This window comes from Pseudophryne corroboree, chromosome 6 (genome assembly GCF_028390025.1).
Source record: "Pseudophryne corroboree isolate aPseCor3 chromosome 6, aPseCor3.hap2, whole genome shotgun sequence".
Lineage (NCBI taxonomy): Eukaryota > Metazoa > Chordata > Amphibia > Anura > Myobatrachidae > Pseudophryne > Pseudophryne corroboree.
Window position 1 is genome coordinate 266,571,262 of NC_086449.1, and position 13,816 is coordinate 266,585,077.

Genomic DNA, 13,816 nt, shown 5'->3' on the forward strand with positions numbered 1-13,816 from the left:
CCCTTGTCATTATCGCAATTAGCTCTGGAATTTTGTCTCCTAAGCTCCTAGCATTTGCACACATAGCTTTAAGAATTTTGTCTGTGCATTTGTTATTAGTAGCCATGTTCAGACTGTACACAATAAATGACAAGTTTAAAGTTGAAATTACCTGTTTGGGGATGTTGCTCAGTGTTTGATATATATATATATATATAAGTCCTCTGTTGCTAAACAAGCAAGCTACACGTCACTCCATGAGAAAAAAAGTGCTTTAATGAATGTTGGTTACATGAGAAAAAATCAGCCTATCCGTTTTATCAACGGCTCGTTTCGGGACTTTGCATTGTCCCTACGTCAGGATAACATATGGCTGCTGTGTTCTGTAACAAAAAAGCGTGCTGAAAAGAAAAAGAAAGAAAAAGAAAGTGTGCACACTTTCTTTTTCTTTCTTTTTCTTTTCAGCACGCTTTTTTGTTACAGAACACAGCAGCCATATGTTATCCTGACGAAGGGACAATGCAAAGTCCCGAAACGAGCCGTTGATAAAACTGATAGGCTGATTTTTTCTCATGTAACCAACATTCATTAAAGCACTTTTTTTCTCATGGAGTGACGTGCAGCTTGCTTGTTTAGCAACAGAGGACTTGTATTCAAAACAGCACGAGCACCCAACACTTAATGTACCAGCACAGGAGTGCCGGATTATCCAAGATACATATATATATATATATATATATATATATATATATATATATATATATATATATATATATATATATATATATATATATATATATATATATATATATATTTTTTTTTTTACTAATCAGGAATCACACTGTGTCCTTTACACCATGTATTGTTGTTATTAGTTCTAGAACACCAATATAGTACAGGGAGCTTTACAGATAATATCCTAATCATTCACGTCAGTCCCTGACTTAGTGGAGCTTACAGTCTAATTTCGCTGTACATAAACACCATAATGCTGACCTGCTGTTATGTTTTTGACTGCGGCACTATCTTTAGTAAACCTATGCAAACTAACTAAGATAGTGCCCTGCTCAGAACTGAAGCCATGGCTCCAGCACTGAGGTAACAATCCTGGTCACGACTGCCCAGCATTCATTACTAGCATTTGCAGAACTTTCCGTAAATATGAAAACTTTCTTGCTATTGTTGTTAAGTTATCTCCGATTGCAATTACTGTATTTAATATGAAAAAAATAAATAAACATCTCATTGTAATTGAGTATAAAAAAGGAATACAATTTGAAACAAAATGATTTTACTTTTTAATACTGTAGGTAAATGGTGAGAAAAGGCAATCCTTGCCTAAGAAAGAAGTCTCTTCAAATGGTATGTTTTAAAATAATTAGACTGATTTTATTTATTTTTTGTTTGGTTTGGTATTTGTTTTTTGCACCTCTACATTACAAACTATAAATAAAGTGCATACAAAAATGTAAAGGAGGAGGGACAGGAATAGTGGCCATATAATCATGTTACAGTCAAAGTGAATACATTCAATAGTTTAGTTTTATATTGTCTTCACTTTTTTGTGAATAACAAAAAATATGTTCAAGTGGATGTGTACAAATCATGTATAGTTACACCCTGGAAAATGCAAAAATGCCAAATTCAGTATTTGTAGAAACCTTGCTAGGGAAAATAAATTGCCTGTTATACTTTTAGCACATTAAGGTCTAGAAAAGGACCCCAGTTCCACCACTTCTTAGCATTTCTTTATTTTTAAATCAAAACATTTTTCTCTTTCAGCCATGGGGGACACTGGAGAACCATGGTGGTATAGCTGGTGCTGGAGGAGTCTGGGCACTAAAGAGTTAACTTTTAAGTCGGCTTTCCACTACCTCACTAGACCACAAGGGATAACAACTAATGGGGCACTATTTTTAATGACTGTGAAGAGTCCCTGCCTTGTTGGCCATGGGGGAGGGGTAGGAGGCCTCCCCCGTTTCACCCACCCTCCAACTGTTTCTCCCAACTATCCTCCCCTTAGGTGGTGAGCGGTAATTTTCAGCATTTGAAACAAAAGTTGGTAAAAACCAATGGCCCTCATTCCGAGTTGTTCGCTCGTTAGTGGTTTTCGCAACTGAGCGATTTGTCGCAAACTGCGCATGCGCAATGTTCGCAGTGCGTCTGCGCCAAGTAAATTTGCCAAAAAGTTAGGTATTTTACTCACGGCTTAACGAAGAAATTTCTTCGTTCTGGTGATCGGAGTGTGATTGACAGGAAGTGGGTGTTTCTGGGCGGAAACTGGCCGTTTTATGGTTGTGTGCGGAAAAATGGGGGAGTGTCTGGGCGAACGCTGGGTGTGTTTGTGACGTCAAACCAGGAACGAAACTGACTGAACTGATCGCAGTGGCAGAGTAAGTCCCGAGCTACTCAGAAACTGCAAAGAAATTTCTGTTCGCAATTCTGCAAAGCTAAGATTCACTCCCAGTAGGCGGCGGCTTAGCGTGTGCAAAGCTGCTAAAAGCAGCTAGCGAGCGAACAACTCGGAATGGGCCAATGTGCGCATACTATAGCAGCCTATGTAGTACACCAGATAAAGGCTTACACCTTTTTACCCTTGATAAGGTTATACGGAAAAATATTCTTAGTACATCTTTGGCACTTACAAATGGACAAAGGGCCTAATTCAGATCTGATCACTGTTGTGAAAATGCACAAGGCGGCCAATTATGGAACGACTGCGCATGCGTATGGATCGTAATGCGCACGCGCGAGGCCAAACTGCGAAAGAAATCGGCATCTTTTTTTTTTTTAGTGCTAGGCAAATGCAAGGTTGATTGACAGGAAGCGGATATTTGGGGGTGGTAACTGGTCGTTTTCTGGGAATGTCAGTTAAAACGCAGGCATTCCCAAGCAGTTTTAGGGAGGGTGTGTGACATCAGCTCTGGCCCGATCAGGCTGTTTCTTATGCACTGTAGGAGTAAGTCCTGGGCTACGCACAGACTGGAAAAAACATTCAATGGTGAGTGAGTTGCGAACGGATTTGCAACTGATCAGCGTTTGCAAAGCTTTTTGCATGGCGTACACAGACTTGCTCGGGGTGGATTTTCACTCTGTCTGGGCAGCAACTATCCAATCGCAACCCTCTGCAAATTAGCAGAAGAACGAGGTCCAGGTTTTTGCTCTTTCAGTTTATTTCCATAAACACTTGACCACTATTCTAGCTACTCCGACTCCAATCGAGCTCTGTGATTTGATCTTTGCATTTCCAGGCTCTTAAAATTTCTTAATTTGAACCCTTGGAGTCAGTAGATCTTAATGGCTAGGTAGAAAATGGTTTTCCTTTTTTGCGGTTTCTGCTTCCTGTCGGGTCTCCGAATTTAGTACTTTGTCGCATAGATCTCTGTTTCTGATTTTGAACCTGGACTGGGCAGCCTCAAGACAACCCTGTTTTTTTTTTTTTTTTTCCGAGAATGGTCTCCCAGGTTTCATATTAATCAAGAGCTTGTGGTTCCATCCTTTCCAGATGCCAGAGATTCACAGATATCTTCCGGTTCCTTGGACGTTGTACAAGCTCTCCACATGTATGTGGCTACTTCCCTCTCTTTGTCCTATATTTGGTTGTCAAGAGGAGTTGGCTTGCTTTCAAATAAACAATTGCTTCATGGATTTGAGAGGTCATCTGTCAAGCTTATACTTTTGGCTAACTTTCTGGTGCTTCATTTGGTTGCCATCCACTCTACTAGGTATGTCGGGACCTCCTATGGCAGCTTGGCATGGTGCCTCAGCAATTTTGCAGGGCTGCCACTTGGTTCTCGGCACACACTTTTATATGTTTCTACCCTTTTGAATTCTTCGCCTCCAGAAACGCAGGATTTTGGACGAAGAGTACTTTGTGCAGCTCAGGAGCGTTCCCTCACTTAGTAGGCAGCTTTGACACTTCCCAATGTTTCACCAGTGTCCCCCATGGTTGACCAGATAAATCTGTTTCTATGATGCCATGGGGAACACTGGATGCCCTCTCGTTCACTCCTGGTTTATCCTTGGTTGTGTTCATGGTTGCATTGTGCCAACCTGACCCTCAAGTTTGGATGTGTTTTGTGTGTGTAGTTTTCTTCTCCTCCTCCTCCTCCTCCTCCTCTTCTTTTCCCCTCTGTTCTTCATGCCTTTGATAGATGAAACCTGCATTCCCTGGCAGGGGGGGCGGGGGGACTTTTGGGAGACGGAGCCACCTTGGAAGTTTAATTCTTTAGGGCCCAGACTATTCCAGCACCAGCTATACCCCCATGGTTCTCCAGTGTCCCCCATGGCTTCAGAGAAACAAATGTATAAGGTAAGATCCAAAATCTTGTTTTAGTTATTTGTTTTCAAAATATTTTCTTGTAAGACTACACAATACAATAAATGTCAAGATCCACAAATATCATTGTTAACAATCCAGGAGTACAAAAAAAGAGACTTTATAAAACTGCAAATTAGAATGAAGTATGAAAATTGCACTACAACATACAATGGTAAATATAATAATGAACAATAACCAAAAATTGTCGTCAAGAAGAGCGCATACTATCGTATAGGAATAGAGAAGCTAAAAAGGTGGGTAACCTAAGGACATTACTTCCAAGATGTCCAAGTTACACCACGGGTTCTGCGGACCGTTGACCAAAGTGAGTCCTTAACCTGAGGGGGTAGGGTACGTATGTAAGGAAAGCCAGAGGTACGTATGTAAGGAAAGCCAGATTGAAAATATTATTTCCGTTACCTTCTCTTTAGTCACATACATTTCCAGTCAGACCATATAAAATAACTATTACACCCTGGGTTGTAGGAGAGCTAAAGTTAATGTATCAGATGAGACTCCTTGGGATGTATAGTTTTTTTCAATGCTGCCGCAATTTTTGCCAAAAGTTAACGTGTGTTATTGGTCAATCGAGGTGAACGTGATGAAGAAACTATATCCCACAAAGTCTACTCTGAATTCATACCAAATACTATCCCCAATGTAGTATGGATGTCTGTGTTAATTATGGACCAACATTTTTTCACTTCTCCACAGTGCATCAGATCAGGTTGTTTTGTTAAATCTTGTTTACTTCTGCAGAGTCCACAGGTTATCCACAGCATACACATTGGAATATGAGGTAGCGTCAGCGGATTGGCACCAACGATCAAAGCTTTCACTCTCCTAGAATGCAACGGGCCAGTCCCCTATATCCCCGCCTCCTGGCTCAGGCAATTCAGTTATTTTGTTGGTGCGGCAGGAGCCGGATCACGATCTTTGGGCTGCTGATTTTTGCAACCATAAGCTTGTGATTTAATCTATTTTTATAGTCTTAAGTTTTTTGAGCGAGTTTTCTAAAAAGCGTCTTACACGCACCTTAGAAACAGTCGCTCCAACAACTCTCCACTGGGTCGCGACAACACTTACGTGTACAGTGTTGTTTCGGCGGTCGTCTGTGTCGGGATGTACTAGCAAGTCCAGCAGACGTTACCAGGCTGTGGCCGGAGCACGGCGAGAAGGTAAGGCGTTGGTTCCGCTTAGCGGGGGAGACGCAAGACACTTCCGTACTGTTTTCGGGAGGAGACTACTGAACAGTAGCTGTCACCGTGAGTGCACCAACGCTAGGCATCAGGGGTCATAGGCTCCAGGGATAAGTGTGAGGCTTTGATCCCTGGGGTTGATGTCATCAGTGGGGAGTAAGACACTCCCCTGGTCGCCCCTCCCCCCGGTTCATGACCAGTTTCCTCTGAGTTTCCCGCCATGAACTGAGTTCCGACTGGGAGGCTGTATGACTGGTGTTTCGGTGTTCACTTGGGCGTCTGTATTCACTGTAGGTTCATTGGATGTTTTGCGTACACTATTAGTGTCTGGATCAACTCAGCGTTCACTAACGTATTGATCGATCCTGGAAGAGGGGTGAATTCTCCCTGTATCCCACTCTCCTGAGCTGGGTGATACAGCACTAAGTCTCTACCTACCAATGGGTACGAGTAGTTGGATAAGTGCCTGATGCATATGAGTCTGTAAACTATTGCTGCTGTTTCTTTCGCTGTGTGACTGAATATGTTTAAAAGTCCTATTTAAGGTAATGCAGTAATATTGTTTCTTTTTCATCCACTAGGGGTCACTGGAGTACTCTTGGGATATGGATGGCTTTAGCAAGAACAGGGCACTGAATATTTAAATTTAGAACTCTCCTCCCCTCCATATCCCAGAGTACCTCAGTGTTTTTTCTGTGCCCACAGCACTAACAGGCTTGTGTGGAGCTCCCACACTTAGTTGAATATTTTATTAATTTTTCATTTTTTTACTTTTTCATTTTTACTTTTTCATTTTTGCACTTAGCACATCCCTTCCCAGTTTATAAAAAAAAAAAAAAAAAACGTGGGTCCGGGATAGTGCCGCTGCACGGAGGCAGCGCATGGCGTGTCGGTCCTCACAAAGAGCACCCTCACAGCCACACGCAGCTCACACCTGCTGGAAAGGCTGGACGGAGCTTACAGAAGAAGCCCTGTCATAGCCCTCACTACATACGGCACGACGAGCAAGGTATGCTGGGGGGTCAGGGCGGTCAGCTCACGCTGCCGCCCCGCTGTGTGGGGAAAGTGCTCCTTTACCGCCTGCCCGCCGCTGGTTACAGGCGCCCGCTCCCGTCGCTGTTTACAGGCGCCCGTTCCCGCCGATGATTACCCGGCCACCGCTGTACGAGGCCGCCCGAGCCAGCCGCTCTACACCGCCGCTGTCTACGGGGACACTGCTCGGAGCGGCCGCACGTCACTCCGAGACGCCGGCCGCTCTTCCGGACCGCAGCTCCCCGGCACTATACACAGCGCTCCCCGGCTCCCTGCTTCCGCTAGGCTCCCTGGGAGCAGTAGGGGGGAGAAGCTACCTCACAAGCAGCGCAGCTGCAGGGGGGGTGAGGGGGAGTAAATGCCCATGACAGCAGCAACATATAGCAAGGCTGCATGGGTTAATAAGTCATAGGCTGTTCAGCTTTTTAAACAGGGAGTTAGTTACAGGCTATCAGTGTAAATAACATAGACTATGTTTCTAACTGTAAGCATGGGGGCCATTTTTAACCATGCTTCCTGTTCTTTCTGTTTCCAGAACATTCCTGTCCTACATCTCTACTCCACCGGATGGCGCAGGAGTGTTAGTGGGAATTTGGGATCAGATTTCATATAGTACTGGCCACGTGCACTGCACAGCGGCTATATATATATATATATATATATATATATATTTATTACACACACCTTAGTACAATTTTACTGAGTCGTGCAAGTGTCTGTATTTTTGTATATTTTATTGTCTCTGTCTGCATAATGAGTAAGGCACCAGCAAAAACTAAAAAGCAGTTTCACTGCAAGGTCTGTAAGAGTGTGTTACCGGATGGATCTACCACATGTACAGTATGTTTTGTGAATTCAGCTACAAATACAATTTCGGCTCCGGTTTCTAAGCCGGTTTCATCCCCGGACCCTCCATGGGAAATGCTAGCCAATGTAATGGCTGGGTTGCAATCAGAATTGGCCGCCGCTCGACAAGAGCGGTAAGCGGCAAGATCTGAGTCTCGGGTGAGACCGCCAGAACTACCAGAGGGGTCTCAGCCTTACCAAAGGTCCAAGTCCACTTTGGGTAGAAGGGATAAATTTAATTATAATTTACCAGTTTCTGCTATGTTGTATTCTGACGATTCTATGCCAGACCTCCCTGCGCAAGATGAGGGTGAGGAGGGCGAAGTAGACCAGCAGTAAGATAGTGAGGATTTTCACAGCCCAGGCATTGATAATCTCATCAGAGCGGTACGTCAGTCTCTGAAGTTTACAGAAACTGAGGAGCCTCTGACAAATGATGAAGTCGTATTTACTAAACGACAGAGATCTCCGATGTGTTTTCCTGTTTCGGAATCTCTTAATAAGATGTTAGTGGAAACACGGAAGAATCCGGCTAAACGGTTTTCTATACCTCGCAGATTTAAGTCTAGTTACCCGTTTCCAGAGTCTGTGACATCTACATGGGAGAATCCGCCAATGGTGGATTCGTCTGTGTCAAAACTTACAAAGAAATTAACCATACCAGTACCAACTGCTACTACGCTTAAAGACCCTTCAGACGGGAAAATAGAAGCTATGCTAAAGTCCATGTATATAGCAGCAGGAGTGTTGCTTAGACCTGGGTTGGTTGGCATTTGGGTCACTAAGGCGCTAATTGTATGGATAACAGAGCTCAAGTCTGCCCTACATGACGATCACCTTATACTTCTTGCTGATCAAATCTGTGAAGCTGCTGAGTATCTATGTACAGCTTCTACTGACGTCTGTCAGCTCACGTCTCGCATTTCATCGTCGCTAGTTACAGTACGACGAGCACTCTGGCTGCGTTCTTGGCAAGCGGAGGCAGAGGTCAAAAGAGGTATAGAGGCGTTACCTTACGGTGGCGAGAAGTTGTTTGGTCCTGAATTGGACAAATGGATTTCTGAGGCCACGGGAGGAAAGTCTGTTTTCTTACCATTGCCGCCAACGGTACCTAGACGGAAATACTGTGGCCCGGCGTTCAAATCTTTTAGACCTCAGTCCTTTTGAGGCCATGGTAGAGGAACAGCCACGCCTGGTAGACGAGGTCGAGGACGTGGTTTCCAACAAACCAACACCAGTCGTCAGGACGCTAAGGTCACCGACAAGCCAGTGGCATGACGGGCTCCCAGCCCATCTCGGATCTCCAATAGTGGGAGCACGCCTTCAGACGTTCCATTTGGCGTGGTTCCAGACGTCCACAGATGGGTGGATCCGCAAGTTAGTGTTAAAAGGTTACAAAATAGAGTTCGACGGTCTCCCGCCACTGCGGTTTTTCAAGACAGGACTGCCTCTCTCGGACGACAAGAGGGCGGTTCTGCAAAGTGCCATTCAGTCCCTGCTGAATTCAGCGGTTTTGATTCCGGTCCCTGTACAACAACAAGGTCAGGGTTATTATTCCAGTCTGTTTGTGGTACCAAAGCCAGATGGCTCGTTCAGGCCAATATTGAACTTAAAGGGCCTCAATCCGTACGTCACTTACTACAGATTCAAGATGGAAACTCTGTGGTCAGTAATTGCAGGTTTAGAGTCACTGGAATTCATGATTGCGCTAGATCTCAAGGATGCGTACTTAAACATTCCGATTTGGCCACTTCATCAGAGGTTCTTGCGTTTTGTGATACGGCAGAACCATTACCAGTTTCAGGCTCTACCGTTTGGCCTCTCGCCAGCGCCTCGGGTATTCACCAAAGTGATGTCTGTGATGATAGCTCATCTCAGATCCCTGGGAGTGATAATAGTTCCGTACTTGGATGATCTGCTCATCAAAGCTCCGTCTCAAGAGATGCTCCTCCAATATGCGTTGCTAACGTACAATGTACTAGTTCAGCACGGTTGGATTGTCAACTTCAAGAAATCACATCTAATTCCGTCTCAACGACTTCAATTCCTAGGTATGATTCTCGATACGGTAAATCAAAGAATTTACCTACTAGAACAGAAAGTACAGATTATTCGTCATCTGGTACAATTAGTGCTCAAGACACGCACAGTCTCGGTACATTTGTGCATTCGCTTCTTAGGCACAATGGTGGTGGCTTTCGAAGTGCTTCAGTTCGGAAGATTTCACTCACGTCCTTTTCAACTGGATGTGCTCGCACAGTGGTCGGGCTCGCATCTGCAGATTCACCACAGGGTGAGGTTGTCACCGCGGGCCGGGGTATCTCTACTCTGGTGGCTCAAAGTACACAATCTAACCGCAGGGAAACGGTTCGGCTCCTGCAATTGGATAATTCTAACGACGGACGCGAGTCTCAGAGGTTGGGAGCTGTAGTTCAAAATTGTCAGCTCCAGGGTCTCTGGGCGGATCACGAAAGATTGCTGTCTATAAATGTCCTGGAACTCCGGGCAATTTACAATGCGCTACGACAAGCAGTGCACATGCTTCGGTCTCAGACTGTCCAGGTGCAGTCAGACAACGCGACGGCGGTCGCGTACATCAACAAACAAGGAAGAACGAGAAGCCACATGGCAATGCGGGAAGTAGCTCGAATCCTCAATTGGGCCAAGCATCACCAAGTGATATTGTCGGCAGTGTTCATTCCGGGAGTGGACAACTGGGAGGCGGATTATCTCAGCCGTAGGGATTTTCATCCAGGAGAATGGGCATTAAATCCAGAAGTGTTTCACATGTTGGTCCAGAGATGGGGTTACCCTCAAGTGGACCTGATGGCATCTCGCCACAATCACCAAATGCCCCAGTATGTGTCCAGAACGTGAGATCCAAAGGCAGTGGCAGTGGATGCTCTCACAATCGCGTGGCTGTACAGCCTCGTGTATCTGTTTCCACCGTTTCCGCTGCTCCCTCTGTTGCTAAAACGGGTCAAAAGAGAGTCCTTTGCCTCTCAGGACGCTGAATTCGGGCGAAGAATTATCCTGTCCAATCAGGAGCGTCCCCACTACTAAATTTGCTTCGGGACATCCCAATGTTTATCCCGTGGCTAACCTGTGGACCCTGCAGGAGAAATACGTAGTTATGGTAGACTTACCGTCGATAACTCTCTTTCTCCTAAGTCCACAGTATCAACAGGGATCCCACCCTGACGCACCTGATTTTGAGGATCCTTTTACCTACTTACCTCTTCCTTCTTTTATGGAAGGGTGTGCATGTGTGTTCTTCTCGTTTAGTGCTCTCTATGATGCCCCTGCCTTGAGCTTTGGAAAACAACTGAATTTCCTGAGCCAGGAGGCTGCCGGGGTGATCGCCTACGACATGACGGTCGGACATGTCGCATAAGTGTATGGGGCCCTATAGTCTACCATAACTACGTATTGCTTTAATTTTGCCTGGCTTGGTTTACATTGTGTAACATCAAAATCAGCTAAATTGTAACTTGCATTTTTTTTCTTTTGAAGTTCTTCATGGATCAATTAACCCAGTAAGATTGTTTGCAATGATGAATAATCCTGATATCAATGTTATAATAATGGATGCTCGCAAAACAAACGATTTTGAGGAGTCTCATATTGAATCTTCCATAAACGTGGCTGAAGAGGCTATATCACCAGGGTATGTACATTACTACGTCCATAATTTTTCTGTTTGTCAGAACTGCATGTCTACCTTTTTGTTTTTTGTTTTTTTGTAAAAAGGGGAGGCAGTCAGGCTCCCGGTGTCTGTCTCCTGTCCGTCGGGATCCTGTACTGATCCCGTAAAAAGAATTGTATTCGTGTTACTACAGTGAAAGAGATGTTTTATTATACAAGCCCCAACTGTCTGTAGGTACAGTCAATACTTGTTAATTTGTTTAGATTACTGATTTCCTGTTGAATATAGGGCTGCTGCTAAATATAAACACCAGTTTTATTCTTTGCAGATGTACTGCAACCAAGATTGAGAACACTTTACCAGAGGCATCAAAAAGTGTGTGGGATAGACGAGGTCATGCTGATTATATTGTATTGCTTGACTGGTTCAGTTCTGTAAATGACTTGAAGCTTGGAACAACGCTTCAGAGTTTAAAAGATGCGCTCTTTAAGGTAACTTGCTGAAAATGACTAGATGTAAATGTACAGTGAGTTGGAAAATAGCACTAGTTTTCTAGCTGTGGAAAACAGTGAAAACCCTGAACGCAGAAGTTAATCTTTCATTGGGTATTATGGAAAAAACGTAGTTTTCTTTGTGCAGTTTTCCAGTGGGTTGTGGAAGGTGTGAGGCTATTGCTGTGTTTAGTTTTTTTTTCTTGCCTCTGGTATACCATATTTCTCTGACGTCCTAGTGGATGCTGGGACTCCGTAAGGACCATGGGGAATAGCGGCTCCGCAGGAGACAGGGCACAAAATAAAAGCTTAAGGATCAGGTGGTGTGCACTGGCTCCTCCCCCTATGACCCTCCTCCAAGCCCCAGTTAGATTTTTGTGCCCGGCCGAGAAGGGTGCAATCTAGGTGGCTCTCCTGAGCTGCTTAGAATAAAAGTTTAGTTTAGGATTTTTTATTTTCAGTGAGTCCTGCTGGCAACAGGCTCACTGCATCGTGGGACTAAGGGGAGAAGAAACGGACTCACCTGAGTGCAGAGTGGATCGGGTTTCTTAGGCTACTGGACATTAGCTCCAGAGGGACGATCACAGGTTCAGCCTGGATGGGTCACCGGAGCCGCGCCGCCGTCCCCCTTACAGAGCCAGAAGAGACGAAGAGGTCCGGTGAAATCGGCGGCAGAAGACGATCCTGTCTTCAGACTAAGGTAGCGCACAGCACCGCAGCTGTGCGCCATTGCTCTCAGCACACTTCACACTCCGGTCACTGAGGGTGCAGGGCGCTGGGGGGGGAGCGCCCTGAGACGCAATATTACAGTATATACCTTAGGTGGCTAAAAAGAATACATCACATATAGCTCCTGGGCTATATGGATGTATTTTACCCCTGCCATTTTACACAGAAAAAGCGGGAGATAAGGACGTCGTGAAGGGGCGGAGCCTATCTCCTCAGCACACAAGCGCCATTTTCCCTCACAGCTCCGCTGGAAGGACGGCTCCCTGACTCTCCCCTGCAGTCCTGCTTCAGAATCAGGGTAAAAAAAGAGAAGGGGGGGCACGTTTGGCAGCAAATAAATATATTAACAGCAGCTATAAGGGAGTAACACTTATATAAGGTTATCCCTGTATATATATATAGCGCTGGGTGTGTGCTGGCAGACTCTCCCTCTGTCTCTCCAAAGGGCTAAGTGGGGTCCTGTCCTCTATCAGAGCATTCCCGGTGTGTGTGCTGTGTGTCGGTACGCGTGTGTCGACATGTATGAGGAGGAAAATGAGGTGGAAGCGGAGCAGTTGCCTGTGTTAGTGATGTCACCCCCTAGGGAGTCGACACCTGACTGGATGATTGTATTTAAACAATTAAGTGATAATGTCAGCAATTTGCAAAAAACTGTTGACGACATGAGACAGCCGGCAAATCAATTAGTGCCTGTCCAGGCGTCTCAGACACCGTCAGGGGCCCTAAAACGCCCGTTACCTCAGTGGGTCGACACAGACCCAGACACAGATACTGAGTCTAGTGTCGACGGTGACGAGACAAACGTGATGTCCAGCAGGGCCACACGTTACATGATCACAGCAATGAAAGAGGCATTGAACCTTTCTGACACTACAAGTACCACAAAGAAGGGTATTATGTGGGGGGTGAAAAAACTACCAATAGTTTTTCCTGAGTCAGATGAAATAAATGAGGTGTGTGATAAAGCGTGGGGTTTCCCCGATAAAAAACAGCTAATTTCTAATAAATTATTAGCACTATATCCTTTCCCGCCAGAGGTTAGGACGCGCTGGGAAACACCCCCTAGGGTAGATAAGGCGCTCACACGTTTATCTAAACAAGTAGCGTTACCGTCCCCTGATACGGCCACCCTCAAAGAACCGGCTGATAGAAGACTGGAAAATATCCTAAAGAGTATATACACACATACTGGTGTTATACTGCGACCAGCAATCGCCTCAGCCTGGATGTGTAGTGCTGGAGTCGCATGGTCGGATTCCCTGACTGAGAATATTGATACCCTGGATAGGGACAGTATTTTGTTAACTATAGAGCATTTAAAGGATGCATTGCTATATATGCGTGATGCACAGAGGGATATTTGCACCCTGGCATCAAGAGTCAGTGCTATGTCCATCTCTGCCAGAAGAGCGTTATGGACGCGACAGTGGTCAGGGGATGCAGATTCCAAACGGCACATGGAAGTATTGCCGTATAAAGGGGAGGAGTTATTTGGGGCTGGTCTATCGGACCTGGTGGCCACGGCAACGGCTGGAAAATCCACCTTTTTACCCCAGGTCACTTCACATCAACA

The 13,816-nt window shown here is 45.2% G+C and overlaps 1 protein-coding gene across 2 annotated transcripts in view; it reads left to right on the top strand.

Moving 5' to 3' along the window:
* Positions 1-13,816, top strand: part of USP8 (ubiquitin specific peptidase 8) — a 205,715-nt gene that overhangs the window by 69,269 nt on the left and 122,630 nt on the right. For both annotated transcript variants that reach the window (XM_063925992.1, XM_063925993.1), the window contains 3 exons: positions 1,290-1,341; positions 10,891-11,044; positions 11,352-11,514. In XM_063925992.1, coding sequence (XP_063782062.1) covers positions 1,290-1,341; positions 10,891-11,044; positions 11,352-11,514 — 369 coding nt within the window. The remainder of the gene's footprint in view (positions 1-1,289; positions 1,342-10,890; positions 11,045-11,351; positions 11,515-13,816) is intronic.